This window comes from Antennarius striatus, chromosome 19 (assembly GCF_040054535.1).
Source record: "Antennarius striatus isolate MH-2024 chromosome 19, ASM4005453v1, whole genome shotgun sequence".
In the NCBI taxonomy this organism is placed as follows: Eukaryota; Metazoa; Chordata; class Actinopteri; order Lophiiformes; family Antennariidae; genus Antennarius; species Antennarius striatus.
Window position 1 is genome coordinate 3,940,170 of NC_090794.1, and position 24,434 is coordinate 3,964,603.

The 24,434-nt window shown below is 41.7% G+C and overlaps 3 protein-coding genes across 7 annotated transcripts; 1 reads left to right on the forward strand and 2 right to left on the reverse strand.

Annotated features, from left to right (window-relative positions):
• Window positions 1-689: 689 nt before the first annotated feature.
• Window positions 690-4,466, reverse strand: actc1a (actin alpha cardiac muscle 1a). Its single transcript, XM_068343392.1, has 8 exons — window positions 4,353-4,466; window positions 3,054-3,208; window positions 2,831-2,959; window positions 2,527-2,722; window positions 2,289-2,450; window positions 1,248-1,439; window positions 937-1,118; window positions 690-844 (listed from the first exon to the last, which is right to left on the reverse strand). Exons 2-8 carry the CDS (start codon window positions 3,180-3,182, stop codon window positions 701-703), a joined length of 1,134 nt encoding a protein of 377 aa, XP_068199493.1. The 5' UTR covers window positions 3,183-3,208; window positions 4,353-4,466; the 3' UTR covers window positions 690-700.
• LOC137613914 (dynein regulatory complex protein 1-like) lies at window positions 4,406-24,335 on the reverse strand. 3 transcript variants are annotated; one of them, XM_068343395.1, is made up of 9 exons: window positions 24,254-24,335; window positions 8,732-8,850; window positions 8,440-8,623; window positions 8,219-8,356; window positions 8,011-8,097; window positions 7,802-7,924; window positions 7,580-7,707; window positions 7,367-7,452; window positions 4,406-4,522 (listed from the first exon to the last, which is right to left on the reverse strand). In XM_068343395.1, the coding sequence occupies exons 1-8, from the start codon at window positions 24,284-24,286 to the stop codon at window positions 7,374-7,376; spliced, it is 891 nt and encodes a 296-aa protein (XP_068199496.1). In that variant the 5' UTR covers window positions 24,287-24,335; the 3' UTR covers window positions 4,406-4,522; window positions 7,367-7,373. The 3 variants fall into 3 exon arrangements, with proteins under 3 accessions (XP_068199496.1, XP_068199495.1, XP_068199494.1); XM_068343394.1 differs by having other exon boundaries at window positions 4,448-4,559; XM_068343393.1 differs by lacking the exon at window positions 4,406-4,522 and having other exon boundaries at window positions 7,100-7,452.
• On the forward strand, window positions 19,493-23,805 carry LOC137613303 (adenylate kinase 7-like). 3 transcript variants are annotated; one of them, XM_068342403.1, is made up of 18 exons: window positions 19,493-19,670; window positions 19,740-19,892; window positions 20,043-20,157; window positions 20,249-20,343; window positions 20,432-20,533; window positions 20,655-20,738; window positions 20,835-20,923; window positions 21,013-21,103; window positions 21,280-21,357; window positions 21,443-21,592; window positions 21,752-21,880; window positions 21,991-22,096; window positions 22,270-22,398; window positions 22,465-22,530; window positions 22,637-22,834; window positions 23,126-23,343; window positions 23,432-23,590; window positions 23,676-23,805. In XM_068342403.1, exons 1-18 carry the CDS (start codon window positions 19,587-19,589, stop codon window positions 23,712-23,714), a joined length of 2,085 nt encoding a protein of 694 aa, XP_068198504.1. In that variant the 5' UTR covers window positions 19,493-19,586; the 3' UTR covers window positions 23,715-23,805. The 3 variants fall into 3 exon arrangements, with proteins under 3 accessions (XP_068198504.1, XP_068198505.1, XP_068198506.1); XM_068342404.1 differs by lacking the exons at window positions 19,493-19,670; window positions 19,740-19,892; window positions 20,043-20,157 and having other exon boundaries at window positions 20,207-20,363; XM_068342405.1 differs by lacking the exons at window positions 19,493-19,670; window positions 19,740-19,892; window positions 20,043-20,157 and having other exon boundaries at window positions 20,213-20,351.
• Window positions 24,336-24,434: the final 99 nt, after the last annotated feature.

Consider the following 24,434-nt stretch of genomic DNA (forward strand, 5'->3'; position numbering starts at 1 on the left):
ACCGCTGAGTGAAGGAGGAAGGCTTTATTATGCTAAATCATCTCACCTGTGGCGCACGCGACCAGGTAGTGATGCCAGTGTTGTGTTCAGGTCACAGGTGGAGGATGGGAGATGTGAGCTTTCAATTTGAGAATTGTTTTACATCAGCTGTCGGTGGAACTAAGTATTAAAATTAGTTTGTGTCAATGATCATTTTGATTTCATCAGCTGACCTTATTTTGTTGTAATAATAGTAATAATAATAATAATAATAATAATAATAATAATAATAATAATAATAATAATAATAATAATAGATTGACCTCACAATTTCTTGTTAACGGCTTAATATATTTCCGTAACAACACCCAGTTTTTGATTTGCATCACAGTCCTGCAGGCGACACATCGATGTGTTAAACAGCGTGTCATCTGAATAATAATAGAATCTATTACATGAAGGAAACTACGTGTATTAAAAATCGCAGCCATAAAAAAACCCCCGATTGATTCATGGTATGTTAATGGAAATATTTGCTGTATATTTATCTACGTAGTGAGAGTGCAACACTCCAGACGATTATTGGTAAAAAGCAACTATTTTTATTACAACAGTACATGTATATACAGCAAAAGGCACATTAGAAATACAGTTATGGAAGGAGCGCTGGTGGAGCTGGTGAGGGCTTTCTGGGGGGGGGGGGGGGGGGGTTTGTGGAAATTTAGAAGCACTTCCTGTGGACGATGGAAGGGCCAGCCTCATCGTACTCCTGCTTGCTGATCCACATCTGCTGGAAGGTGGACAAGGAGGCCAAGATGGAGCCGCCAATCCAGACGGAGTACTTCCTCTCAGGGGGAGCGATGATCTGTGAGGAGGAGAAAGGAGGTAAGTGTTGGTGCGAGAACAGTTTTACTGGATGCTAAACTTCAGCTCTTTGCGTTGTCCATAAGGTTTCACCTTGATCTTCATGGTGCTGGGGGCCAGGGCGGTGATCTCCTTCTGCATACGGTCAGCGATACCGGGGTACATTGTGGTACCACCAGAGAGCACATTGTTGGCATACAGGTCCTTACGGATGTCAATGTCACACTTCATGATGCTGTTGTATGCAGTCTCATGGATACCAGCAGACTCCATACCTGGGCAGGTGAGGGGATGTATCAGTCACATGGTTCACAGCAAATGATTGGTTGTTTCAAAGCATCACTTGAAACATTAATTAGACATATCTTTAAATGTGAAGAGTCAGATCAGCTGTCGGGACTCACCGATGAAGGAGGGCTGGAACAGGGTCTCGGGGCAACGGAAACGCTCATTGCCGATGGTGATGACCTGACCATCGGGCAGCTCGTAGCTCTTCTCCAGGGAGGAGGAGGAAGCGGCGGTGGCCATCTCATTCTCAAAGTCCAGGGCAACATAGCACAGCTTCTCCTTGATGTCGCGCACGATCTCACGCTCAGCTGGCGAGAAAACGTGTCACAGTTTAGACGCCAAGTCTCACATGACAGTGTTTGATAGATTTAAAAGCTACACATATTTCCTGTTGTAGTTTTTCCAACTTAGAAGCTTAAAGGAGACTTTTAGAATAACAAATATTGCATTTAAATACATTAATAGATTTTGGCGCTTACATTCACACTCACTATTTATAGATGGATAGATTTTGATATTTATTAATCCTAGAGGAAATTACTCTGTTAGTTACTAGCTAACTGATGCTCATTCTTAGCTGTGTAAAACTGAACATTCACCCTGTGATTTTAGAAATCTTGTTTAATCCCAATTTAGAGATAGACCCTGACCGAAATACTAATAATCAACGGGATCATTTCAACTAGTAGTTAAACTAGTAGAATATAATAGTTTAACTACTATCTTATTTTTTATATATTAAATATATGAAAAATAAGACAGCCTTATCTGGAGATTATAGGACAAATCTCACAAGACATAGTAAGAATGTTCATTTTTTAAATTTGTTTTAATAAAAAACTTGCATTCAATTGAAAGTACCTTGAAAGTACTTTTTAAGGCACTTTGACATTCCATTTCATTGGACAATTTAATTTATATGACTGCTGCCTCAGATTTTGAGTAAATAAAATTAAGGTAAGGCTACCTGTAAAACTGTGGCGTGTTCTTTTTCTTATTATAGAGCATTGTTTATTTCAGTAAAAAAGGACATATCACCCTTGTTGGTAATTTTGTCATCTGTTGCCATAGTTACCACCGATGGAATACCTTTCCTAATAGGTCATCCAGTTTTGATTTCTGTCTTGAAATCATGACACTGTCGGGGGCTTTCTTACCGGTGGTCACAAAGGAATAACCACGCTCTGTCAAGATCTTCATCAAGTAGTCAGTCAGGTCACGACCAGCCAAGTCCAAACGCATGATGGCGTGGGGCAGAGCGTACCCCTCATAGATGGGCACATTATGGGTCACACCATCACCAGAGTCCAGCACGATACCTGGTCAGAACAAGTATGAGTATCATATCTCTATCAGTCTGCGCTGTGGAGGTGTTTGGGTCCGGTGGAGACTCACCGGTGGTACGACCAGAGGCGTACAGGGACAACACGGCCTGAATCGCCACATACATGGCCGGGACGTTGAAGGTCTCGAACATGATCTGGGTCATCTTCTCTCTGTTGGCCTTGGGGTTGAGGGGGGCCTCAGTCAACAGGGTGGGGTGCTCCTCCGGGGCCACACGGAGCTCATTGTAGAATGTGTGGTGCCAGATCTGTGAAGAAACACCAGATGCAGCTCCTTTAAGGGTCAGTTTCAGGTAACACACATGAAATGAGTTGGAATCAAGTGACACATATGTCTGTTTTTCTTAAAATCTAACCTTCTCCATATCGTCCCAGTTGGTGATGATGCCGTGCTCGATGGGGTACTTCAGAGTCAGGATACCCCTCTTGCTCTGGGCCTCATCTCCCACATAGCTGTCCTTCTGACCCATACCCACCATCACACCCTGAGGAGAAAACACACACATCTCACAGTCTTTGTGCCCATAATAAACAGTTGATTCTTGCAGAGATATTTCACAATCTGGTGGTCTTTCTCACCTGGTGACGGGGGCGTCCAACAATGGATGGGAAGACAGCACGGGGGGCATCATCACCGGCGAAACCAGCCTTGACCAGGCCAGAGCCGTTGTCGCACACGAGGGCGGTGGTCTCGTCGTCGTCACACATGTTTCTGTCTTTTCCTGGCTGGTTTTCTGTAAGAGATACGGGACAGAAATGTCATCCCATTTGACATGAAAGTGTTTGTACTTAAATGTATATAACATTCAAATATTTAACGTGTACCAGGAAGAAACTGTGCCGTTCTGAGAAACAATAGTGCCTTTTTTGGGAGGATGAAGACACCTATGAGAGCTCTAATCTCCTATCTGAGTTCCACAGCTGCCCGAAAAGCCGAAACAGGACATGACTCCAGCCCAACACTCACTCTCACAGGTCTATTTTCAGCTTCGGTACCCTTTACTCCCCCCACCCCACGCCCCCCATCGCTAAGCTACAGCCAGTTAGCAGCTGAGGCGGCGTGTCTTTTAACAGGTGACACCAGACACCTGGGTCTCTCCTCAGCTGTCACCACATAGTAGGACTGCCTGTTTTGGAGCAGGACCATTTGCTCCGATGCTTCCAGGATCTCAGGTCACATCCTACAACCCGAGCGGCAGCATCCATTCTTACGGGCAGGCTCCTCCATTCAAACCGACAACTGTTAGTTTAACGCACACAGCTGCTCTGGCATTCCATTCAAATCAGCTTCAGGGAAGACGTTACTGAAAACCAAACATGCATCCCCTCTGTTCTTCCAATATTATATTATGTTTGTAGAAATGTCTTCGTTATCAAATGATTCACACTTTTAACAAATCCTCAGAATGATTCATATTATAATTTAGCATAATTTAGCATAATTTAACATTTCCTTGTTTCCAAGGTAACTGACAGACTAAACTTTGATTTTTGCTACTTTTTAACTTCAAATTTTATCTTCCTTGGATCTGTTAGGTGTTTACTTATTGAAATTTATCTGTTGTCTCACTTTGTTCTCATCTGTATTAGAGCTTCATGTCTGCAACTCCTCTTGGCACAAGCATCTAATCCCTGCATCCTAAAAGCAGCTCATGATCTTTCCTTATTCTCCCCATCACCAGTTTTCCTTTACTGTCTCTCTTTTTAAATCTTTTCCTGTATTACAAAAACTCATCATCAACTCTCATTACAGGGACAGAAGCAAACATACACGTACATACATCCATGTTGTGACAGAAACAGGTCTACTCATCCTCCCTGATCAATACTATCCACAAACTAAGAGCTGAAGAAGAAGAAGAGTGTGAGGAGACTCACCAAGTTGTAATCACAAGACTGGAGTTTCCACTGGGACAATGGGCGATGGTGTGAGGGGGTCCTTAAATATGTCCCAGCATTCTGAGGCTGGGGGGCCAGTGGGCGGGGTCAGGAGTTCACACAAGACCAAATTAAGTGCTGGTTGGCGGGATGGTTTGGGGAAGTGAATCCTGCGTCAGGGATGCCACCAAACAGGAGAGATGTTGTCTTAGAGATGAAATGCAAAGAATATAATGATCTTATATAATAGTGTTATAATAATAAACATTCACATTTAAAAAATGAATATACATTTTTTTATCTATTATAATGATGTATCTTAATTTGAATTCAGAATTGCATTATTATTTCTAGGCGTGAAACTATTTATTTCAGTGGGTCCTTTTATTTTTTGAGACCAGAGGAGTCCATCATACTTTTGATTAGTTTGAATTCATACACAGCATCTTTTTCACACTGGCTGAGTGTGTCCTTCAGGGTTAAGATGACTGAGCTCAAACAGGTCACTGGGGATGTGGGTGATAGGAGGGTGCGATGGTAATCTGAGATCCTCTCTGAGCGATCTGGTTAAGGAGCCGTCTGAGGCGACTCACTTGGGACAATCTACCAGTGTCACCACAGGAGAAGGGAAGGAGGCCAAACACATGCCAGACAGCTGAGGGATAATGTAAAAAAATAAATAAATGGGGGGGCAGGAGGGGTAGGAGGGAACCCAGACCTCCAGCAGACGACAGATCCCTGGACGTCCTGTGCAGGCAGCGAGGAACAGCGGTTCTGAGCTCTGATTGGCTCCGGTGTTTCCTTTTAGGGAAGTGGAGTCAAGCAGGTTGCAGCAGCCACAGACTGCGGCGAAAGCTCAGGCTCCTTATTCGTCGCCTTACGCTGCCCGTCCGGTCCCTACACCCCCCAACTGGAGCCCTATCAGGCCACTGTGAGTGCAAGAAGAATGTAAATACCCCCCACACATCAACACTGTGAAGTATTCCATTTGGAGCCATGTGCTATAACGTACCTCAGAGGGCAGCGCCACTGACCAACTTGTCTATTTCTATTCCAAGCTTTTACATAAGTGAGACTTGAGTTACTCTCACATTTTGTATCCTTGCCAGATGAAAATTATTCGTGAAGTTTTGAATGAGTTTCCCAGTGAATCACAATGATATTAAGAGAGTGTGATCAGAAATGAAGCTGAATCTTCTGATGAGGATGAAGACGAGATGGAATTGAAATGCATGAAATGAGACAACGCGTCTGATTTTCACATGGGCAACTGTTGAAATTATTGACCGATCATCAGAACAGATGCTGGAAATGTTTCTATTTGTGCTGATTTTATTCACTTAGAAAACTGTTGATGACAAAAATGTAAGACACCCAATAACTACAAGGGAAAAAAATCTATAAGTCAACACATCAAAAGGCAGAGAACAAGGCAGGGGTTAACGTGTTTATATGAGGTCATTTAAGATGAAATCCGCACAGGATCTGTGTTTTCTGTAACATTACCCAGAAATCTTAATGATCAACCCAAAAAAATAGGAATATTCTGAAGAATGAAGAAGAAAGACCTCAAAACCCCGTTTCCAGAGTTTCCTCATCAGGTCTGTGTTGCTCAGCTTTACCTCAAGCTGATGCTGTTTTCGTCCACAGTTCCCTTCAGGTCAGAGATGCAGCATTTGGAAGAGTCCTGTTGTTATCACCAGATCTTTATCAGCGTAAAGCAGAGCGGTCTTTAACGGGTCACGGTTTTGAGAGACATTTGTCCTTATAAGGGCATGTAGGAAGCACACGGTTAGCCTACCCTGACAGCTGCCCCCCTCTGCCATTCACCCCAACTCCTCCAACACACACAGAGGGTCACACTCCAGCAGCTGTTAGCAACAATTGGTGTTTAACAGTCAGTGCTGCTGACATGGTGGTTTGTTTACCACCAGTAATAGAATGTGCCTCTGCAATATTGGCTAAATAAGAAATATCTTTGTACAGATATATATTTACATTACTTACTATAACTTTCTGACTGCAGGGGAGTAAATTTTGGACTGTCTCTGACAAGGAATATGCAGATGTCCTACAGCCAGCAGCCTGAGGGTGAAGCGCCACATGCTCACTGTTTGGCACCCTCCCTCCTTGTTGATGTTACTCAGAACAGTCACATCATCAGTTATTTTATCGACCGTAAATCATTACACGAGTTGTAATGAGAAATGGGACGGCAGAAATATTTCATTTATTGGGAATTTTAAAGATATTGTTATCCCCTTAAAGTACTACCGAGCACAAAGTAAGATGTTGGTACACAATGATTTCAAGAATTCTTAAATTTTGCTGTTATGAAAATTTTCTTCGTCTCGCTGAAATGTGCCTTTACAAGACTTCTTTCAAAATTCATATTTGAGAATTTACTTTTTTTTTAAAATCACAACTGACTATATTTGTGGACACTTGACAGTAATCAGCTTTTTGACAGGTTTTTTTTTCATGACTGATTTTTATTTTCATTGCCGGTTGAAGACAAAAATAGCATTAACTGTTTCACCTCTTCCATTCAAATTGGGAACTAAAGGAGACACTTGGCAAAACCATGTTTCTGTCTGTAGTTTTCTATGTGCTGGAAGTAGGTGGCATCCAGACAGACATCCAGCAGTGGTCTGGAGTGGAATGTGCTGTTTGGTAGTGTTTGGTCATAGAAAAAAGTCTTGAAAAACTTGATTTCTTTTTTTCAACTTTTGCTATTTTTATTTTTTACAAAAAATACAAAACATAACATAAAATACCAAAGTATAAACCTTGTTTGAACAGCTTGCTTTCAAACTCACCACCCTGGTCATGGTGTAATTGGCCAGGATACCCAAAACCGGGATGAATGTCTCAAAGATGCAAACTGCTGCTGTTCGGCCAGATTTGCTTTTAGTCGGATACACTTGAGCGAGCCTCATGAAATGATCTCCTACCACCAAAATATATACCTATCCACTGGGTTGGTCCCACTTGGTTCAAGATGTATAAACTACCTGCATCTCAAACTCTCCACCGCCTTGTGACCCGCTTGTCCTGATTGGAACACTCCTCCAGAAGGGTTTTGGCTTCTTTCTCCAGACTGAAACGCAAACATCCAGAGACGTAGAAAGAGTTAAAGGAACAGTTCACCTCAAAAAACAAACCCCAGCCATTATCAGTCCTGCACACAATTAAATGCCCTGCATGAGTGAGAGAATGTGTCCTACCGTCTCATGTGGGTCTTGATGTGGCCCAGGTTAACCTTCTGAACCGCTGCTTCGCCGTTCAGCTTTACGTCATTGAGCCTCATCAGCATCCTCTTGGCATTAATCTGCTGCTTTTCTCTCTCCACATTCTGTAGAAATGAGGAAATGTTAAGTGAACGGATCCCCTGATCGAATGTTTTCAATCTTAAAATTCTCCTGAGGTGCATTTTGGGATTTGCTCACCTGGAACTTTGCATCGTGTTCCATGTCTGCGAAGCTGACTTTGACCATATTCTCCAGTATCAGATCGTGGATCGTTGCTTCATAGTCCTCCACAGTCTTCCTCCGATTTGCAATCCCGCCCCGCTAGAAAGAGATTATAGATAAGTCCTTCGGTCCAGAGATGATGCAAATGACATGAGACATCAGATGACGGTGTGTGGAATAAATACCTCTTTATCCACAAGTTCCTTCATGTGTTTTTCCCATTGGTGTCCATCACTGGTGAGTAAGTCTTCCCATTCCTCCAGATAATGTTTCTACAGACAAACAGGTAGCGTCAGGTTCATGTAAATACACTCTAAACTTCTCTTGGTGTTAGCGTGCTAACATGTTAGACAAGGACACAAGTCAATCCAACCAGTCCTGATATGGTCCTACCTCCATCCGGACAAGCTCCTTCCTGTAGAAGTTGATCAGGGCCTGGATCTGGTCCTCCATCCGCTCCTTCATCAGGTCCAGCTCCTCCTGCTGCTCACTCAGTTCCTTAAAGGAGCGCTCATGTTTATCCTTCAGCTCCTGCTCAAACCGGACACAAGTAGATCAATAAAAAGTCTGGTCATTACCGTTAAATATTGATAGATTCTGATCGATTGGTTCACCTGCTGCAGGTCACTTATCAGTTGTTCCTTGGTTTCTATGAGAGCAGCACATGATTCCTGCTGGAGAACCAGGGCCTCCTGGAGGTCCTGAGGAATCACCTTCTCTTCGGCTACAGACCAGCCTCTTGTGATCGCTTCCAATTTCGCCTGGCTGGATCTCCCATCATCCTCCAGGTTCCCCAATCTGGACGAAGTAAGACGAACAGGGAAGAGGTCAACAGGTGTTGATGTACGTACATTGCAAATGGCAGGAGGCGGCTGAACACACATTAAAGAAGCTAGATGGATTTACCTGAGTCTGCGAGCCTCCTCTACCTCCAGCCTTTGTGTCGACTCCTTGGCTTCAGCTGTTCTTTGAATATTGATCACTGGCATATGCAGATGGTCAATCATTTCTTCACGAGTGGTCAGCTGTCAGAAAAGATGATTAACTTCACCTGCTGCTGAATTTCATGTTCAAGCCATTCAAAATTCAGTTTGTTAAAGATGGGAAAATAATTTCTAGTCTCCTCATGGACAGACTGATGATGGACTCATTTGGGTTTCTATCGGCTTTTTATAGATAATAAGTAAATGATTAATCAAATTTGGATGGAAATAATAAATATGTAACTTTACATAACATTTATGGTAAAAAACAAAATTATAAAATAACTTTTGTGGTTTTCTAGATATTCATTTCATATTGTTGGTTGAAAATAAAATGTAAATGTGGATTTAAACCTGTTCACTGTCCTCTTTGACCTCCTCATCGGTTTCTCCCTTGACCTCCTCAGTAGAGATCCTAAAGATGAAATCAACACTGAATAATTAACACCAATTAACTAACATATGACTCGTGCAATAAAGAACAAGTTGTTGCATGTTAAATACATTGAATTCGTTATTTAACGCATTTCTTTCTGTATTTAGCTATATTAACACTCACGGCAAGCTAACTGCTAACTAGCAAAGTTACATGCTGGACTCAACTGTAGAAGAAATAGAAATATGACAATCCTTACTGTTGGGACTCAGGTTTTGTGTCTTCGGACGGGTTGACGACTTCTGCATCACTGGGAAAGCTGTTTTCTGTCACAGCTGGTTCTTGTTTTTTGGACATGTTTTCTGAACCTTTTTGTCAATGGAGTGTCTTATACCACGTCAGTAGGGTTTATATGAACATGGAGATCCCTCCATTACTTTGATCTCCCTCCTTTCATCTGTCTTTCACTCAAAAGACTGCTGTCTTTTGATGGAGTTGTGGCTTCTGCGGTGGCGCAATGGATAGCACTGTCACAGCAAGGAGATTCTAGGTCCAAGTCCCTCCTGAGTTTGTGTGTTCTCCCCGCATCTGTGGGGGGTTCTCAGACCTACCACCTCCAAAAATATGCAATGTTCAAAAATATGCAATATTCAACTCTCGTCAAAGACTTTGATGTTTTCATGAAATTCAATCTTCAAGTGATTTTCAAAGCCCACAGATGAAAGTAATAGCTCCTTCCAGGTTGTTTATATAAACCTTACTGATATGGCATAAGCCATTCCATTGATGATAAAGTTTAGAAAATATGTCCAAAAAACAAGCAGCTGTGACAGCAAATGGCTTTTCCAATCATCCAAGAGTCGTCAGCCCGTCTAAACATAAAGAGCCTTTGTCCAAACGGTAAGGATTGTTGTATTTCTATTTCTTCTTCAGTTGAGCGCTGTATCTCAGAGTCCATTACAATGTGAAGGTAGGACTCAACGGTCAGTGGACTCTGTTTCAATAGCAACGGTGAACAACACAGAGTGGCTACTTTCACATTTCTGGGAAGGCAGTAGCTCAGCCCACTCTTAAAAACTAATGGCTGGAGCTTCTTTTTTTGGAGTAAACTATGTCTCACAGGCAATGTGCAGCACTGTCGGCGCACCACAAGAACGGTTCCTGTTTCGCGTCCTGCTCTGTGCAGAGTATGTATGTTTTCCCCATGTATGCATGGGTTCTCTCCAAAAAACATGCCCTTCAGGTGAATTGGCTGGTCTCAAATTGTCCATAGGTGTGAGTGAGTCTGCGTGTTTGTGTCTTTGATGTGGCCCATCGGTGCATGGGCATTGCACCGATGGGCCCTGCATCATCCTAAGTCCACTGGTATATGCTCCAGCAACCCCGAGACCCGCAACAACGGAAGAAGCAGTTAATGAAAAGGAATAAATGAGTAAATGAATGTGTCTCACAACTAGAAGGGTCCACGTTCAAGTCCTTTAAGTGCAGAGTTTCACCCTGTCTCCCACACACTTCAGATGACTTGATCGGTTCCAAATTCCCTGTAGCGTAGGTTAGGGTTAGGGTTTGTGCGTGAGTGGTGTTTGACTTTTGTGTTGCTCTGCAGTGCACCGGCATCGCGCTCGGAGTGTCCCCCTGCCTCTCACCCACAAGACAGCTGGGATAGGCTCCAACAACCCTCTTGAAGAAGCAATAAGAAGAATGAATGAATGACCGTGCCTTTAACTCTTTCTCTGTTTCTGGACGTTTGCATTTTAGTCTGGAGAAAGAACTGAAAAACCTTCTGGACGAAAGTGCCAATCAGGAAAAGGAGGTCAAAAAGCCTGACCGGACTATGGCCGAGGACTACAGAGAGATCCCCCAGAGAGTGGAGTATGTCCAGGCAATATTAGAGTGAGTCCGCTTCAAGTAACGCTTCCATCTTGCATCCATCCTCACGCCTGAATCGTTTCTTACTCACGTCTATTCTTTTCACCGCTCAGTGAGTCTGCAGCTGCTGATGCGAGGAAGTTAGAGGTGATGTGGGAGTGGCAGAACAAGGAAGTGAAGCGGCTGGCGGAGACAACTCTGGTTTTCAACTCACTCGTCCGTCAGCAGAACCTCGGTTCAGAGGAGAATGCTCCACCATTGGCTGGCCTTTCCAATCTGGAGGAGGATACTGATAGTACAACCATGGAAATGGAAGAGGAAGAACAGTTGGAGAATCTGAATAAGATGAAGGAGCTTCTGTGTGACGAGGCGGTGAGAAATAAACCCAAGATTGAGTTATGTTCTGTACACGGATTACCCAGAATTCATTGTGATATACAGTAACTCTTCCCCCCATGAACTCAGATGTCCATCTAGGGGACTACAGCCAAGCACAATTGTTGCAGGGATAGGATCACTAACAACCACTAAACCTAGGGGCCAAACTGATCATTTGTCCTCTTGTTGAAATTAAATCCTGTTGATTTAGCAGGTTTTTAAGTCAGGTTTTCTGATCTACCGTATGATCTCAGTGCGTCCTGCTGACATTATTTATTCAGTTTGGGGTTCAGTAACTCGCCAAAGACTATTTCAACATGTGGATCAGGGCCGGGGATCGAACCACTGACCATCTGATAATGAAAAATGATCAGACTATCACAGTTTGCCCAAAGATTGGCATGTTCTCTGACCAGGTTTCTCGTTTTATACCCTTTCAGGGCTTTCTGATTGAGACCAATCTTTTGGACCTGCTGAACCCAATGATGAAGGAGCAGCAGACCGTTGTGGAGCTGTGCTCCCTCCTAAATGTGACTCATTTTGATAATTACACTCATGATAATGTGTGGAATAGATGATGCTCAAAGATCTTCAGAGCAAATAAGGAAGCTACTTTTTCTTGTCATTTTCTCTCCTAGTCTTTCGGAATGCGGGAAGAGGATTTGCCCAAACTGGTAATGTTCCTGCTGAAGTACCAGCAGACGGAGGTGAGAGATGGAGGCCTAACCAGACACAATTCCAATTGTTGAATTTGTGTCGTTCCTACACCTGTCCTCTGTTTTCTCTGCCTGAAGGACGTTCGTGTCGCTTCAGATGACTCCAGTGAGGAAGAAGAGGATGCATCGCCTTGTTCCTCTTCTGACGTCATCAAGTCCAACCAGGTTTTACCTGCTCTGAAAAGTTTCCTCGAGCAGCTCACAAAGCCCAGGTGAGTCCAGATCCACCAATGTGACATCACTGCTGCTTTCAGTTACCATGAATGGGGCTATGCTAACCTTTAGTATTGCTATGTGTGCAGACGCAGCCTGACAGCGATCAAGAAAACTGTCAAATTCATGAGTAATTCTGTTATTACCAGAATAAAACCCTCACCAATGTGTTCTTGGTCTTTCCTTAGACGGAGAACATCCGCCCAGCATCCGAAATTTCTGAACCTGAAAGGCCGGGACACTTTCGAGCGATACTTCGAGAGACTAGGGAATGTGATCACAGAGGATGAAATGAAACTGTGGGACGTAGTGGAGAACACGCAGGAGCAGTACCAGTGAGTAACACACACACACACACACACACAAACACACACAAACACACACACACACACACACACACACACACACACACACACACACACACACACACACACACACACACACACACACACACACAGGAACTAAGCCAGCATCATCTCATGATGGATGTGTGTTCTTCTTTGTGTTCACAGGATGGCCTTGACAGAGTTCTCCGAGCTCTTAGCTGAAAACCAGCGGCTGGAGCAACAGAACGAGGAGCTGAGGAAGCTACTGCAATAGATCCCGCTTCCACACTACACTCCGGCCACATCGCCGGTGCATCTCAGACCCACATAAAAGACAAATGACTCACATACAACAATCTGACATGTTCAGTCCATCAAAATAGCATTTTTTTGGAGGTTGCACACAGACATGGAGAGAAGAACAATTTTAATGATCCTTGTAGGTAAATTGTTTTGTCCACTCTTATTTGTATATGCATTGCACATGTGTTTCCATACATATCTATATGGAAAGAAAGACTTTCTTTGTCATGACACAAATAAAAAACAGTGAAATTTGTACAATGAAATGTCTTTTGCTTGGCTTCCCATGTACAGACATCAACTAGTGGGGCAGACAACATGGTGTGTGTAAACTAGTACAAGTAAAAAGTAATAATATAAATAAATGGAATGACAGTGTAAACACAAAATTTGCAGCAGCACTGGATATCCAGAACTTGACAATGATCTTAGTTTGTTCTACATTCAAGACCAGGTTGTTCACTCTACATCAGTTCACAAGATTCAGCAATTCCTCCTTGTAAGCCAGTTTATCATTGTCCTGGATGAGGCTCACAACTGTTGTGTTGTCCATGCTCATCAGAATGTGGTTTTTGTACCTGGAACAACAGTCATGGGTCATCAACATGAACAATAGGGGTCTCAGAACGCAGCCTTGGGGGGATCCAACCCAAGGTTTTGGGTGGGGCATGTGAGGATTGTTTTGGTGAATGTAACCTTGTCCATTCCCCACCAGATGTAGTCCATCACAAATACAGCATTAAAGCTGATCTGATAGAAGCTCAGAAAAAGCTGAGGGACCAATAAAATCAATTGGCGGAAGAAAAGTCATCTCTTCTTCAGCAAAAGAAGCTAAAACTACTGAAAAAAGGTGTTGAGTGGTTGTACAAGGAGGTGGTCATGACAGTCAGGCTCAGATGGACGAAGCTACACATTTCTGAGGGGATCATTCTGAGCAGTAGAAATAGGATTTTAACATCCTTAAAACTTGAAAGCCAATCAAATCAAGCAGACGGAGGTAAAATCATCTCTCCTTCAGGAAAACAAAGATTAAAATCTGTGTAGAAGAAGGAAGAAAGGTGGTTGAAGAAAGAGAGTCAATGAAGAGTCAAAATTGAGAACATTAGTGCAGTTTGTGTTGAGTTAAGGAAGAATTGTGAGAAAACTATGACCGATAGAGTTGAATAAGTTATGAGAAAAAGTGAAAATTTGGTAATTTTGAGTCATTTCCTCATAAAGAATGCAGGAAATTTACATCAAAGACATTTGTCTTTGGTTCTATGTTTATTATGCTCAATGGTGTACATTGAGCATCATGTACAGAGACGTATTGAATAACAAAGGAGTTCATATAAAGATCTCTTTGATGATGAAAGCACTAAGTGCACAGATAAAAAAAAAACAAGAAGAAAACCTACGACTTCCGAGACAGTTAGGCTCAGAAATCCTCACAGGAAATTGAAGAAAAAGCTTGAAACTCATCAATTATCACCATGATGAGAGGTATGAGTAAATCAACTTGCTCGACTTTAGCTCAACTTGAGCTAATGAGTAAGGAGATTGACATCCTTACAGCTACGCAAAATGAGACTGAGAAGCTGCAGGCCAATGAAATCGAATTGCTGGAGAGCGCAGTGTCTCTTCATAAACGACAAGAGACTCGAATGAAGAAGCAAGGGAAGGAGTGGTTGAAGAAGGAAAAGGCCACGACAGTCAAGTTCAAAGAAATGGAAGATTTCCCTGCAAATCAGTCTGAGCAGCAGAGAATTAACACAATTAAAGCTGATCTGATGGAAGCTCAGACAAAGTTGAAGGCCAATCAAATTGAATTTCAGGGGGAAAAGTCCTATCTGCTTCAGGAAATAAAAGCTGTAATCCCTCTGTTCAAGGAAGAAGAGAACAAGTGGCTGAAGAAGGAGAAGGCCATGACCGTTAGGCTCAAAGAGATGGAGAAAGCTAGAAATTTCTTTGTGGATCAATTTGAGCAGCAGAAAAAGGAGGCTAACACCCTTAAAGCTGCTCTGAAGGAGGCTCAGCAGCAGTTGGAGGACGACAAGATGTGTCTCCTGGAGAAAGAAGCTCAAAACTCTCTGCTCAAGAATGAGAAGGAGGAATGGTTAAAGAAGAAGACGGTCATGACAGCCAAGCTCAAAGAGATGGAGGAAGCTGGACTTTTCTTTGAGGATCAGTCTGAGCAGCAGAAAAAGAAGGTTAACACCCTTAAAGCTGCTCTGAAGGAGGCTCAGCAGCAGTTGGAGGAAGACACGATGTGTCTCCTGGAGAAAGAAGCTCAAAACTCCCTGCTCAAGAATGAGAAGGAGGAATGGTTAAAGAAGGAGAAGGTCATGACAGCCAAGCTCAAAGAGATGGAGGAAGCTGGACTTTTCTTTGAGGATCAGTCTGAGCAGCAAAAAAAGAAGGTTAACACCCTCAAAGCTGCTCTGAAGAAGGCTTATCAGCAGTTGGAGGCCACTCAAGTTAAATGGGAGAAGGAAAAGTCATCTCTCCTTCAACAGAAAGAAGCTCAAATCAATCTGCTGAGGAAGAAGGATGATGAGTGGTTGAAGAATGAAAGGGCCATGACATCCACGTTCAAAGAGATGGGACAGGACTGGAAGGAGTCGATGACCACCATAACGATGCTAAAGAAGAAGTTAAAGAAGTATGAGGCTCTGCTCAAAGAAAATGAGGATGCAGCTCACAAGCAGATCGTCACCGTGGACAAATCACCTCAGACAAGAAAGTCTCTGCAAAAACAGAAGCAGTCTTTGGACAGGACAGAAAGCAAGAATGAAAGCAGGAAACTGAGAAAATCCAGTGCTGCCAATGATGCTCAGCAGAGATGGCCACAGAATGAGGCTGAGCAGCAGGTAGAAAAAAACCAAATTAACAGGCAGAGGAAAAAGTCCCCCCAACTTCAGGAGAAAGACGCCCTGAATGAGACTCTGAATGAGACTCTGAGTGAGACTCTGAATGAGACTCCTGTAACGATGGAGCACAGGTGGACAATGGAGGCAGAAGTCGGGACGTCCCAGTCGGAAAATCTCGAGAGCTATGAAAAGAAGCAGAAGAACAAGAAGTGGTATAAGAAATTGTTCCCTTCCGTATAAATAGATAAACTTCCTCGGTTTTTCAAAGAAAACATAGTAAGACACTGAAACAAATTTAAATAAAGAATAAAAAATCATGTTCTTGAGTGTTTAAAGTTACATTACATATAATAAACTGTATGTATGAATAGAACAGAACAGAACAGAACAGAACAGAATAGAATAGAATAGAATAGAATAGAATAGAATAGAATAGAATAGAATAGAATAGAATAGAATAGAACAGAACAGAACAGAACAGAACAGAATAGAATAGAATATACTGCAGTGCACCGGCATTGCACCCAGAGTGTATCCTGCCTCATGTCCACTGGGAGAGACCCCAGCAACCATCCGACCTGCGACCACAGAAGAAGTGGGTACTGAAGATGAATGAATGAAAAAAGAATAGATAAGAATAGAATCGGCATTCTGTGTGATTATGATAGTGCAGATAGCCAAGAATGTGAGTTGTATGATTCTATTCAAACACCGCACCAAAAATGAAATTACATCAGGCCTTTCTTCACTTGTCTTCAAAAACAAAGTGGTAAATACCAACTGTCTAAAATGGACTGGGCTGGAATACCCTCCTGAACCATGAGGTCCCTCGGGTGTTGGATAAAAATAGCAGTAAGTCTGAATACTGTACACCGACAAACTCAGACTCATATTTGACAGGAGCAGAAAGTTGCTAGAGGGCTGTTGGCAGCTCTCGTAAATGTGCTTTGACGTTTAAACTGCTAGATTCGTGGTCATAGAACTCAGGTACCGATTCTTCTGTTATCTTTTGCCTGTTATTTAGATGGATTTGATTTCTGGGAAGTCTAATGGGGATTTAATTTGGACCAATGTAAAAAACAGATAATTTATTTGTTGACTTAATGTTTAAAGTTTGTTTTCATTTTTTTTTACAGTCCAGTTCCCTATAACCGTGTAGGATCAATCCTACGTCAACCACATCAGCCACAACAATTCCGTCTACAGTGATGATCCCTCTGATAGCACTGTGTGATAGCAGAGATCTATCTCTGGAACCAGTATGAGCACTGGTGGACTTCGAGGACCCAGGACTAGTACCGGTTGATATTGTGGACCCAGAACCAGTACTGGTCAACCTTGAGAACCCAGAACAAGCACTGATTAATGAAAAAATCTGATTGACATCTGTAACCAGAACTGGCTAACCAGCTATTCATTGGTTAACATAATTATCAATAGGTTTTATATTAGTTATATATATGAAAAATCTCTGACTTTTTTGGGAAGCTCACCAAATTCCTAAACCTGACTTTTAGCTGTTGGTTCAATCATCTCCAGTGTCACTTGCTCATAGTTTCTGACAGGGGGTGTTTAGACCTGTGTGAAACAGACACCATCAGGCATCAAGAGGTTTCTCAGATAATGTCAGCACTATAAATATGATGGGTGCTTTACAAGTTTCCAAGTCCGCACTCCATTGTCCTGTGCCATATCTTGTGCCATGATCTACGGCCCATAGGTATGTGTGCATGTGTCTGTATGTATTACATCGCTGTATGTGTGTGTGGGTCGGCTTTACATTTGCAGTCTCTAAAAGACACAGGCATTAAATTAATATTAGCAATGGCATGTGAAAATCTCCGAAAATATAACACAGAGCCCTTGTGTTTATATTCTTAAATCCCTTCATCAATGGACTTAGCGGTTATGTCAAGAGAAGCATTGAAAATATGCATAATGTAGTTGTAAAGCTGGGTTTCTGACTTTTGTTGGGGCTGAGAGGATTAAAATGATCCTAAAAAAGAAAAAAAAGAAAAAAAGATTTTTGATTTTTAAAAGCATGTTTATTCACAAAAAAGAAATACAAAATACTTAAACTCATGGAATCATTTTTGATATATTAAAACTATAATTTTAAAGGTTCATTCAGTGATAAGCTTCTAGAATGGAGTCAGGTCTTTTAAACTTGTGGTTGTCCATGTTCTCATCTGTGTAGAACACTGAATGTTCTGTTCCTCACTCAAGGTCTGGGTGATAAAATAAGTCTGGAATGTCAGAGAATGTATCAGAACCCATCCAACATGTCAGGGTCATTCTGCATCGTCTGTAGGAGGAAGACTCCATAAACTTCTGATCCCAGTTTAGACTCTTTGTGTTTCATCACAAAAAGTTCCAAGCAGACGTCTGATCTTCATCTTCCTGAGAGATGGAGATGTTCGATCTGACCCAGATCACTGCTGCTGTTGTCCAGCTGCTATCGTCTGGCTATTGCAGCGTTCCTGGTCATCCAGGGGAAATTCCACATTGTGGAGTGGTGACGTCTCCGCATTAACCCCTCCCTGGGGCGGTTGAGAGTGTAACCCACTTCATATATGTTATAACTGTAATTGATGGTCTTCGTCACCACCACTACCAGAAGCAGAATCACAATCAGCAGTGCGTACTTGTAGATGAAAAGGATGATGATGAGCATATGGAGGCATTTCACCCACAACACAATCGCCCTGACCAAACTCTTCGTCATGATTTCCACAAAGGTGTAGACGTCCATTTTTTCAGGGTTGCTCTCTGATGTTCCGGCAGTGTTTGTCCCTGTATGGTTAAAGAAAGATGTTATTTTTAATCTGTTCCTGATGTTATCTTTAATTCTGTTTCTTTGATGTTATCAATATGTCTCTGATATTACCTTTAATCAGTCTTTGGTGTTATTACATCCTGCTTCAAAGTGGTGATGTATTGCAATTGTCAGTGTTCGTCCATCCATCTGTCCGTTCATTCGTTCGTCCACCAAATATCTTCACAACCGTTGCAGACAGAAAGATTACTTGGCCAACAAAGGTGATGAAAATTATATGATGACCTTAACCTTGAGAAGACTAGCTCAAGGTCAAATTTGAACTTTTGTACACATAGGAACAGGATAAGCTAGAAAGATTTGTGCCAGCAACGTTGGTGGGGGTTCAACGTAAGACAGCCGGTGCCACAACATTGATGCAACGAAATTATTTATAATAAAAATTTGACCTCCACAAGAAAGTCTTGATAAAATCTATTTCCAGTTTTTTAGCCTCCTTTCCACTTTCTCTAAAATATTTTCCTAGTTGTTTTTCACAACAGTCTGGTCTCCCAGATAAATGCCAAGGTATTTTAACCCATTTCTTTTTCATTGGAGTCTATCTGGGAGCCTGATGTCTTCCAGCCCACCTCCCACCAGAAGAGCCTCTTTCTCCAGTTGACTTATTAATTAAAAAAATATTAATTAATTTATATAATCAATCAATAATTACTTAATATAATTAATTATTAATTAAGCTGGACATGTATGCTGGCAGGCGGCGTGAACGTGATGAGGTCACGTGTGCAAACCTGCGTATTCCGATTGGCTGAGCCATGGCAACTAGAGTCCATAGCAACGGACAAGGAAGTAGTCAAAACTCAACGCAGCAGCTATTTTCGCTGAAGAGACAACTAATTAAACTAGTTAAGCCTTTAAAAATAAAAAAAAAAGTTACTAATAATTAAGAAGTTGACAAACACAAACCCTACAATGGAGGATATAAAGTTACAAAGTCATCCAAAACGTATTTTTATCAACGACGTCGATCAGTATTCGTCCAGACACATCGCTAAGGTGAGTAAATGAACAGCTGGGTGACGTCATGTTACAATCGATAGTTTCCTCTTTACATTAATTTGACAGTTTTTATCGACGTGTGGTGCCGGAGGATGGACCGACCAGGGCGAAGCAGAGGAGCCGTCCTCCCCTCCACGCGAACCCGCTTTTCACCTAGTGGGAACTTCACCGGCGTCCGCCAGCGGGGATGAGGACAGCCTCCTGTTTGACCGGTACCCGGTGAGCCATGTAAACACCAGCATCCATGGAGAGATGTAGTCAGTGATGTTGATAGAAAAAAAATAGAGTAAAATGATGCTGTTAAAACCATAAATATGATTATATATATTTATTTATTTTATTTTAATTTAATTTTATTTATTTTTGTAGTCACCAACTCGAGATGAGCTGTGGAAGCTGCTGCTGGAGTGTGATGTTGTGCTGTACAACATTTCAGAAAATTCTACACAACATCAGATTGAAGAAGCAAAGTGGGCAATCACAGGTAAGACTGAGCACTCAATGGATATACGCATCTAATCCGATTATTGTTTCCTTCGTTATCTTAGTACCCATTTTCTTCTCCTGCCATCAAGCCCTTCACGCAGAGATGGAAAACTTCACGTCATGCAAAATGTTCATCCTCATCTCGACTGTGATGACATGGGCCATGACCAAGCCACAGAATCCGGTTCGACTGTAGGAAAAAAGGTCTACATCAGCTATAAAGTCGTTTGAGCAATACAACCGACATTGTCGGGTTTTTTTTTTCTTTCCAGGATGAAGCAGACATGATAAGCGAAGAGGACTTCAGAAGACGAAGGCCACATCCCAGCTTCAAAAGCCACAATAATCTAGAGAAACTTGTGCTTAAACTGGGTGTAGGTACTTCTCATCATTATCGATTTTAAAGTGCGCACGGAAGAAATGTTTTTAAAAATACACAGAACGAGAAAATACATGTAAATCTTATGAATTCCATTTGGTCTCACAATCTTACAGAAAAAATCCAAACTTAGCAGCTATGTTGTTGCTTGTGGTCTTCAGTATGGAAAAGGAGAAAACCTCTTTCACTACTTTTTCAAGGTAGATGATGATTTGATGACTGAACACAGTAATCTGTGTGTGTGTCTCGCTCTCTCTCTACATGTATATAATAAATGTATTATTATTTTTCAACAGATGTCTTGGTTGATGCAGTTTCCAGAAGTTCCTCTGTTTGGACAAGGCACAAATTCCATCCCTATGATTCATGTATACGACCTTGGAAGGTGGATTTTTATTAATTCTCCTTTATAAAACGTACTGTCATTTGTTAATGAGATCATGTCTAATTGACTGAACTGTGTTGTTGTTTCAGAGTGCTCCAGAATATAATTAATGTCAAGCCGAAGACAAAGTACATTCTTGCTGTTGATGACTCCAACAACACCTTAGAGGACATTGTGAAGGTAACCATATCATGAAAGGTATTAGACAGTTTTATAGTAACTCCAGACTGATTACAATCCAGATGTGTGCTTCTTTTGTATATTTCTCAGTGAACTTTTTAAAAAAAACTTGTGTGAAGCTTCTACTATAGGCTGCAAAAATAATTGTCCTCATTGTCTGTCTCTTAAACCTTCAGATGATAAGCGACACACTCGGGCCAGGAAAAATTACGAAACTACCACAGCAGGAAGCCAGTGTCACGGAGGCTTTTAAGGTAGGGTGTGATATATATTTTCTCATATTAAAATATTTAGAAAACAAAAATATTCAAACTAAATCATTCTACGTGGTCCTTTCAGCCAGAAGAACTGGAGTACCTGAGTGTCAACCTCTGCCTGGATGCTGTTATCATAAAAGATTCCTTCAGTTTCTCCTGGACATCTGAGGCAGGAATGGTCGAAAACATGGAGAGAATTATAGATGAATACAAATACACCAGGCAGCTATTGGTGAGTGTTTAAATCCTTCAGATGAAGACATTTTTGAAATCCTGTATTACATTTGGAGCAATTCACTTTGCGTAGATGGAGATTTCTGTAATTATTGGATGAAGAAGCTTTTTCCATCCCAGGTAAAGATCCTTATTTCATTTTTTTCCAATTCCTTAGCCCATCAGAATCTTCTTGGTTGGACCTCCAGCAGTCGGTAAAACCACAGTTGCACAGAGGCTCTGCAGTCATTACAAGATTCACCACATCAAGATCAGAGAGGTCATCGAGGAAAAAGTCACGCAGCTGGTCAGTTGAATCCAACTATTGGATTTTAGTTGTCTTGCTACGACCAACAGAAATATGCCGCCCCCTTGTGGAAACATTTTACGTCCCTTGTTTCTTTCCATTTTCTGCAGAATGAGATAGTGAGTGGATCTCAGCTGGAACATGTCAGTGCTGAGGAACTGTCTGCTGCTAGTAAACAACTGGAAAACCTCAACAAAGTCATGGAACTGAAAGCTGGTATGTAAAGGAACCACAGACATACATCAGACTTCCTCTCAGGCTGAGAAGAAAAAAAAAGCTCTCTGCTTCTCTATTCAAATGTGATCTAGTGATTTATTTAATTCTGTGGATGAGTTGATGTTTCACAAAAGTCCTCATTTCACATTTAAACATCCATGTCGGTCCAATAGGTCAACTGGACGACTATCTACTTGCTGACATTTTGCGTGAAAAGCTGAATTCAAAGCCCTGCAGTAATCAAGGATTCGTCCTCGATGGCTTCCCTGAGAGTTATCAGCAAGCAAAGTTGATTTTCTCTGGTAAGTTCGATTTCAATTTCGTCATAGTTTTGTTGATTACACTGATGTCATCTTTTTGTTATACAGATGGGGACACAGAAAAGCAGGATTTCATCATAAAAAAACCTGAATACAACAAGAAGATCACTCCAGGTTACTCCTTTGGCAATTTACAACACGTGTAAAACTTCCCACCTCTAATAATTCAAAACATTCTGGTTTAAGTATTGTCTTATTGTTCCTGGTTTACGTTTTGCAGAGCATGTTTTTGCACTGAATGCAACAGATGATTTTCTGGCAAAGAGAGCTCAGGGACTCCCACAGAGCGAGGCGGAGAACATGCGCTACACCCAGGAGGAATTTATCCCTCGCCTGACGAGATACAGACAGCTCAACTCTGCAGCAGAAACTTTGCTGGACTACTTTGATGAGCTGGAGATTCATCCAGAGCATATCGGTACGCTAATTGGTCCATATCAGGCCAGAACACGATTCAATCAGACGCAAAACACACAAAATCCAAACCACAATCAAAAATAACAACGATCAAAATGATGTCCTGCATGTTTAAATGATTACACTTGTGCAATCATGGCTTCTGGTTTCATACTCACACGTAATAAGTATGACTCATATTATTACTTACAAGTCTTTTTCCCAAAGGTGAACATTTATCAAAGATCCTCACCATGAAATGACAAAAAAATCTCATTTAAAAAAAACAATGCTATGACTTATTTCTCTCCAGAGGTCACTACTGACGATTCAGAGTACACAGATGTCATGAAGAAGATCACTGAGACGGTGGGGATTCCCAAGAATTATGGCCTGAGTCCACAGGAGCAGGAGGAGGAGGACAGAAAGGAAAAAGAAAGGAGGAAGCAGAAACTGGCTGCAGAGGCTGCTGAGAAGAAACACAGGAAAGAAGCTGCTTTTGCTGAGATGGTCTCTCAGTACGAGGAGTGGGTGAGTTGAGAGCAGAGGTCGCACAAAAAAAAACATGTCAAAAATGCATGTATAGTTTTGTCATTTCAATTATTTTACCACTTATTAGCAGAAGAATTTGTCTGAGCTGAAGATACAGGAGCGTGAGCTGCTGGAGGCTCGCTCGCTTCCTTTGAGGAACTACCTGATGACGTATGTGATGCCGACACTCACTCAGGCTTTATCGGACTGCTGCAAGATCAAACCAGAGGATCCCGTCAACTTTGTGGTATTTAAACCTAAGACCTCTTTAAAGAACGTATGTTCCTTTGACCTATTTGAACTAATGCAGTCGTTTGGTTCTGTCTTTGCAGGCTGAATATCTACTGAGGAACAACCAAGAGCCAACCTGATGAGGAAAGGTCACCACACATTATTATGCTCCGCTTATCTAACTAAAGTGAAATTATCTGTGTTACACATTAAAAATAAATATGAATGCAGTTTATTACAACATGCCTTTTGTTGTCATGCATCAGTTCAAAATTTATAGAACACGTATGTAAATAAGTCATGGGTCAAGGTCCTTATTTTTTGTTTTAAAGTCATTTCAGTAATGAATCAGGTTTATTTATTGGGTTTATATATCTAATTGGTTTTATAATAATGTAATCTACCAACACAAAAAATGTATTAATCCTATAGAAGCTCATAAGCTTAAGCAATTTATAATTTTCATTTCTTCATTTTCATTCAATTATACAGTAGATGCAATCTTTGATGATTACAGTAATCTACAGACTGTAACTGTAAGTGTTGACAGATTGGTGGTTGCCCAGAAGGCCTGCATCCTTTTTAGGAAGGTCAGAGGTCAAACGTTCCATCAGACTGTCTACTTGCATATTAATGAGGTAAAAAGATGCACATGAAGAGTGACCGATAAATAACTTACCGATTCTAGACACAACACTCTCAGTAAGCACATTCTTCTCCTGCTGTGCTTGATTGGCACATACTGGTCCAAACTGGTTTCCACTCATTACAGACCCGTCCTTTGGGTCTGTGACTCAGCTCCCACCGGTTTGAAAAGTCAGCTCTTCCTGGAAGAAGCGTGACAACTCTGGTTTTAATCC

Bases quoted from the DNA above. Each gene is read 5' to 3' on its own strand.
- LOC137613303 (XM_068342403.1), top strand. From the start codon at position 19,587: ATGGAGGATATAAAGTTACAAAGTCATCCAAAACGTATTTTTATCAAC. The intron at 19,671-19,739 runs GTGAGTAAATGA...TTAATTTGACAG, and splicing joins CGTCCAGACACATCGCTAAG to TTTTTATCGACGTGTGGTGC. The intron at 21,104-21,279 runs GTAACCATATCA...TTAAACCTTCAG, and splicing joins CCTTAGAGGACATTGTGAAG to ATGATAAGCGACACACTCGG.
- actc1a (XM_068343392.1), bottom strand. From the start codon at position 3,182: ATGTGTGACGACGACGAGACCACCGCCCTCGTGTGCGACAACGGCTCT. The intron at 1,440-2,288 runs GTAAGAAAGCCC...TTTTCTCGCCAG, and splicing joins TTATTCCTTTGTGACCACCG to CTGAGCGTGAGATCGTGCGC. The intron at 845-936 runs GTGAAACCTTAT...TCCTCCTCACAG, and splicing joins CCAGCACCATGAAGATCAAG to ATCATCGCTCCCCCTGAGAG.
- LOC137613914 (XM_068343395.1), bottom strand. From the start codon at position 24,286: ATGTGCTTACTGAGAGTGTTGTGTCTAGAATCG. The intron at 8,624-8,731 runs GTAAATCCATCT...TACTTCGTCCAG, and splicing joins GAGGAGGCTCGCAGACTCAG to ATTGGGGAACCTGGAGGATG. The intron at 7,925-8,010 runs GTATTTATTCCA...ATCTCTTTCTAG, and splicing joins AGGAACTTGTGGATAAAGAG to CGGGGCGGGATTGCAAATCG.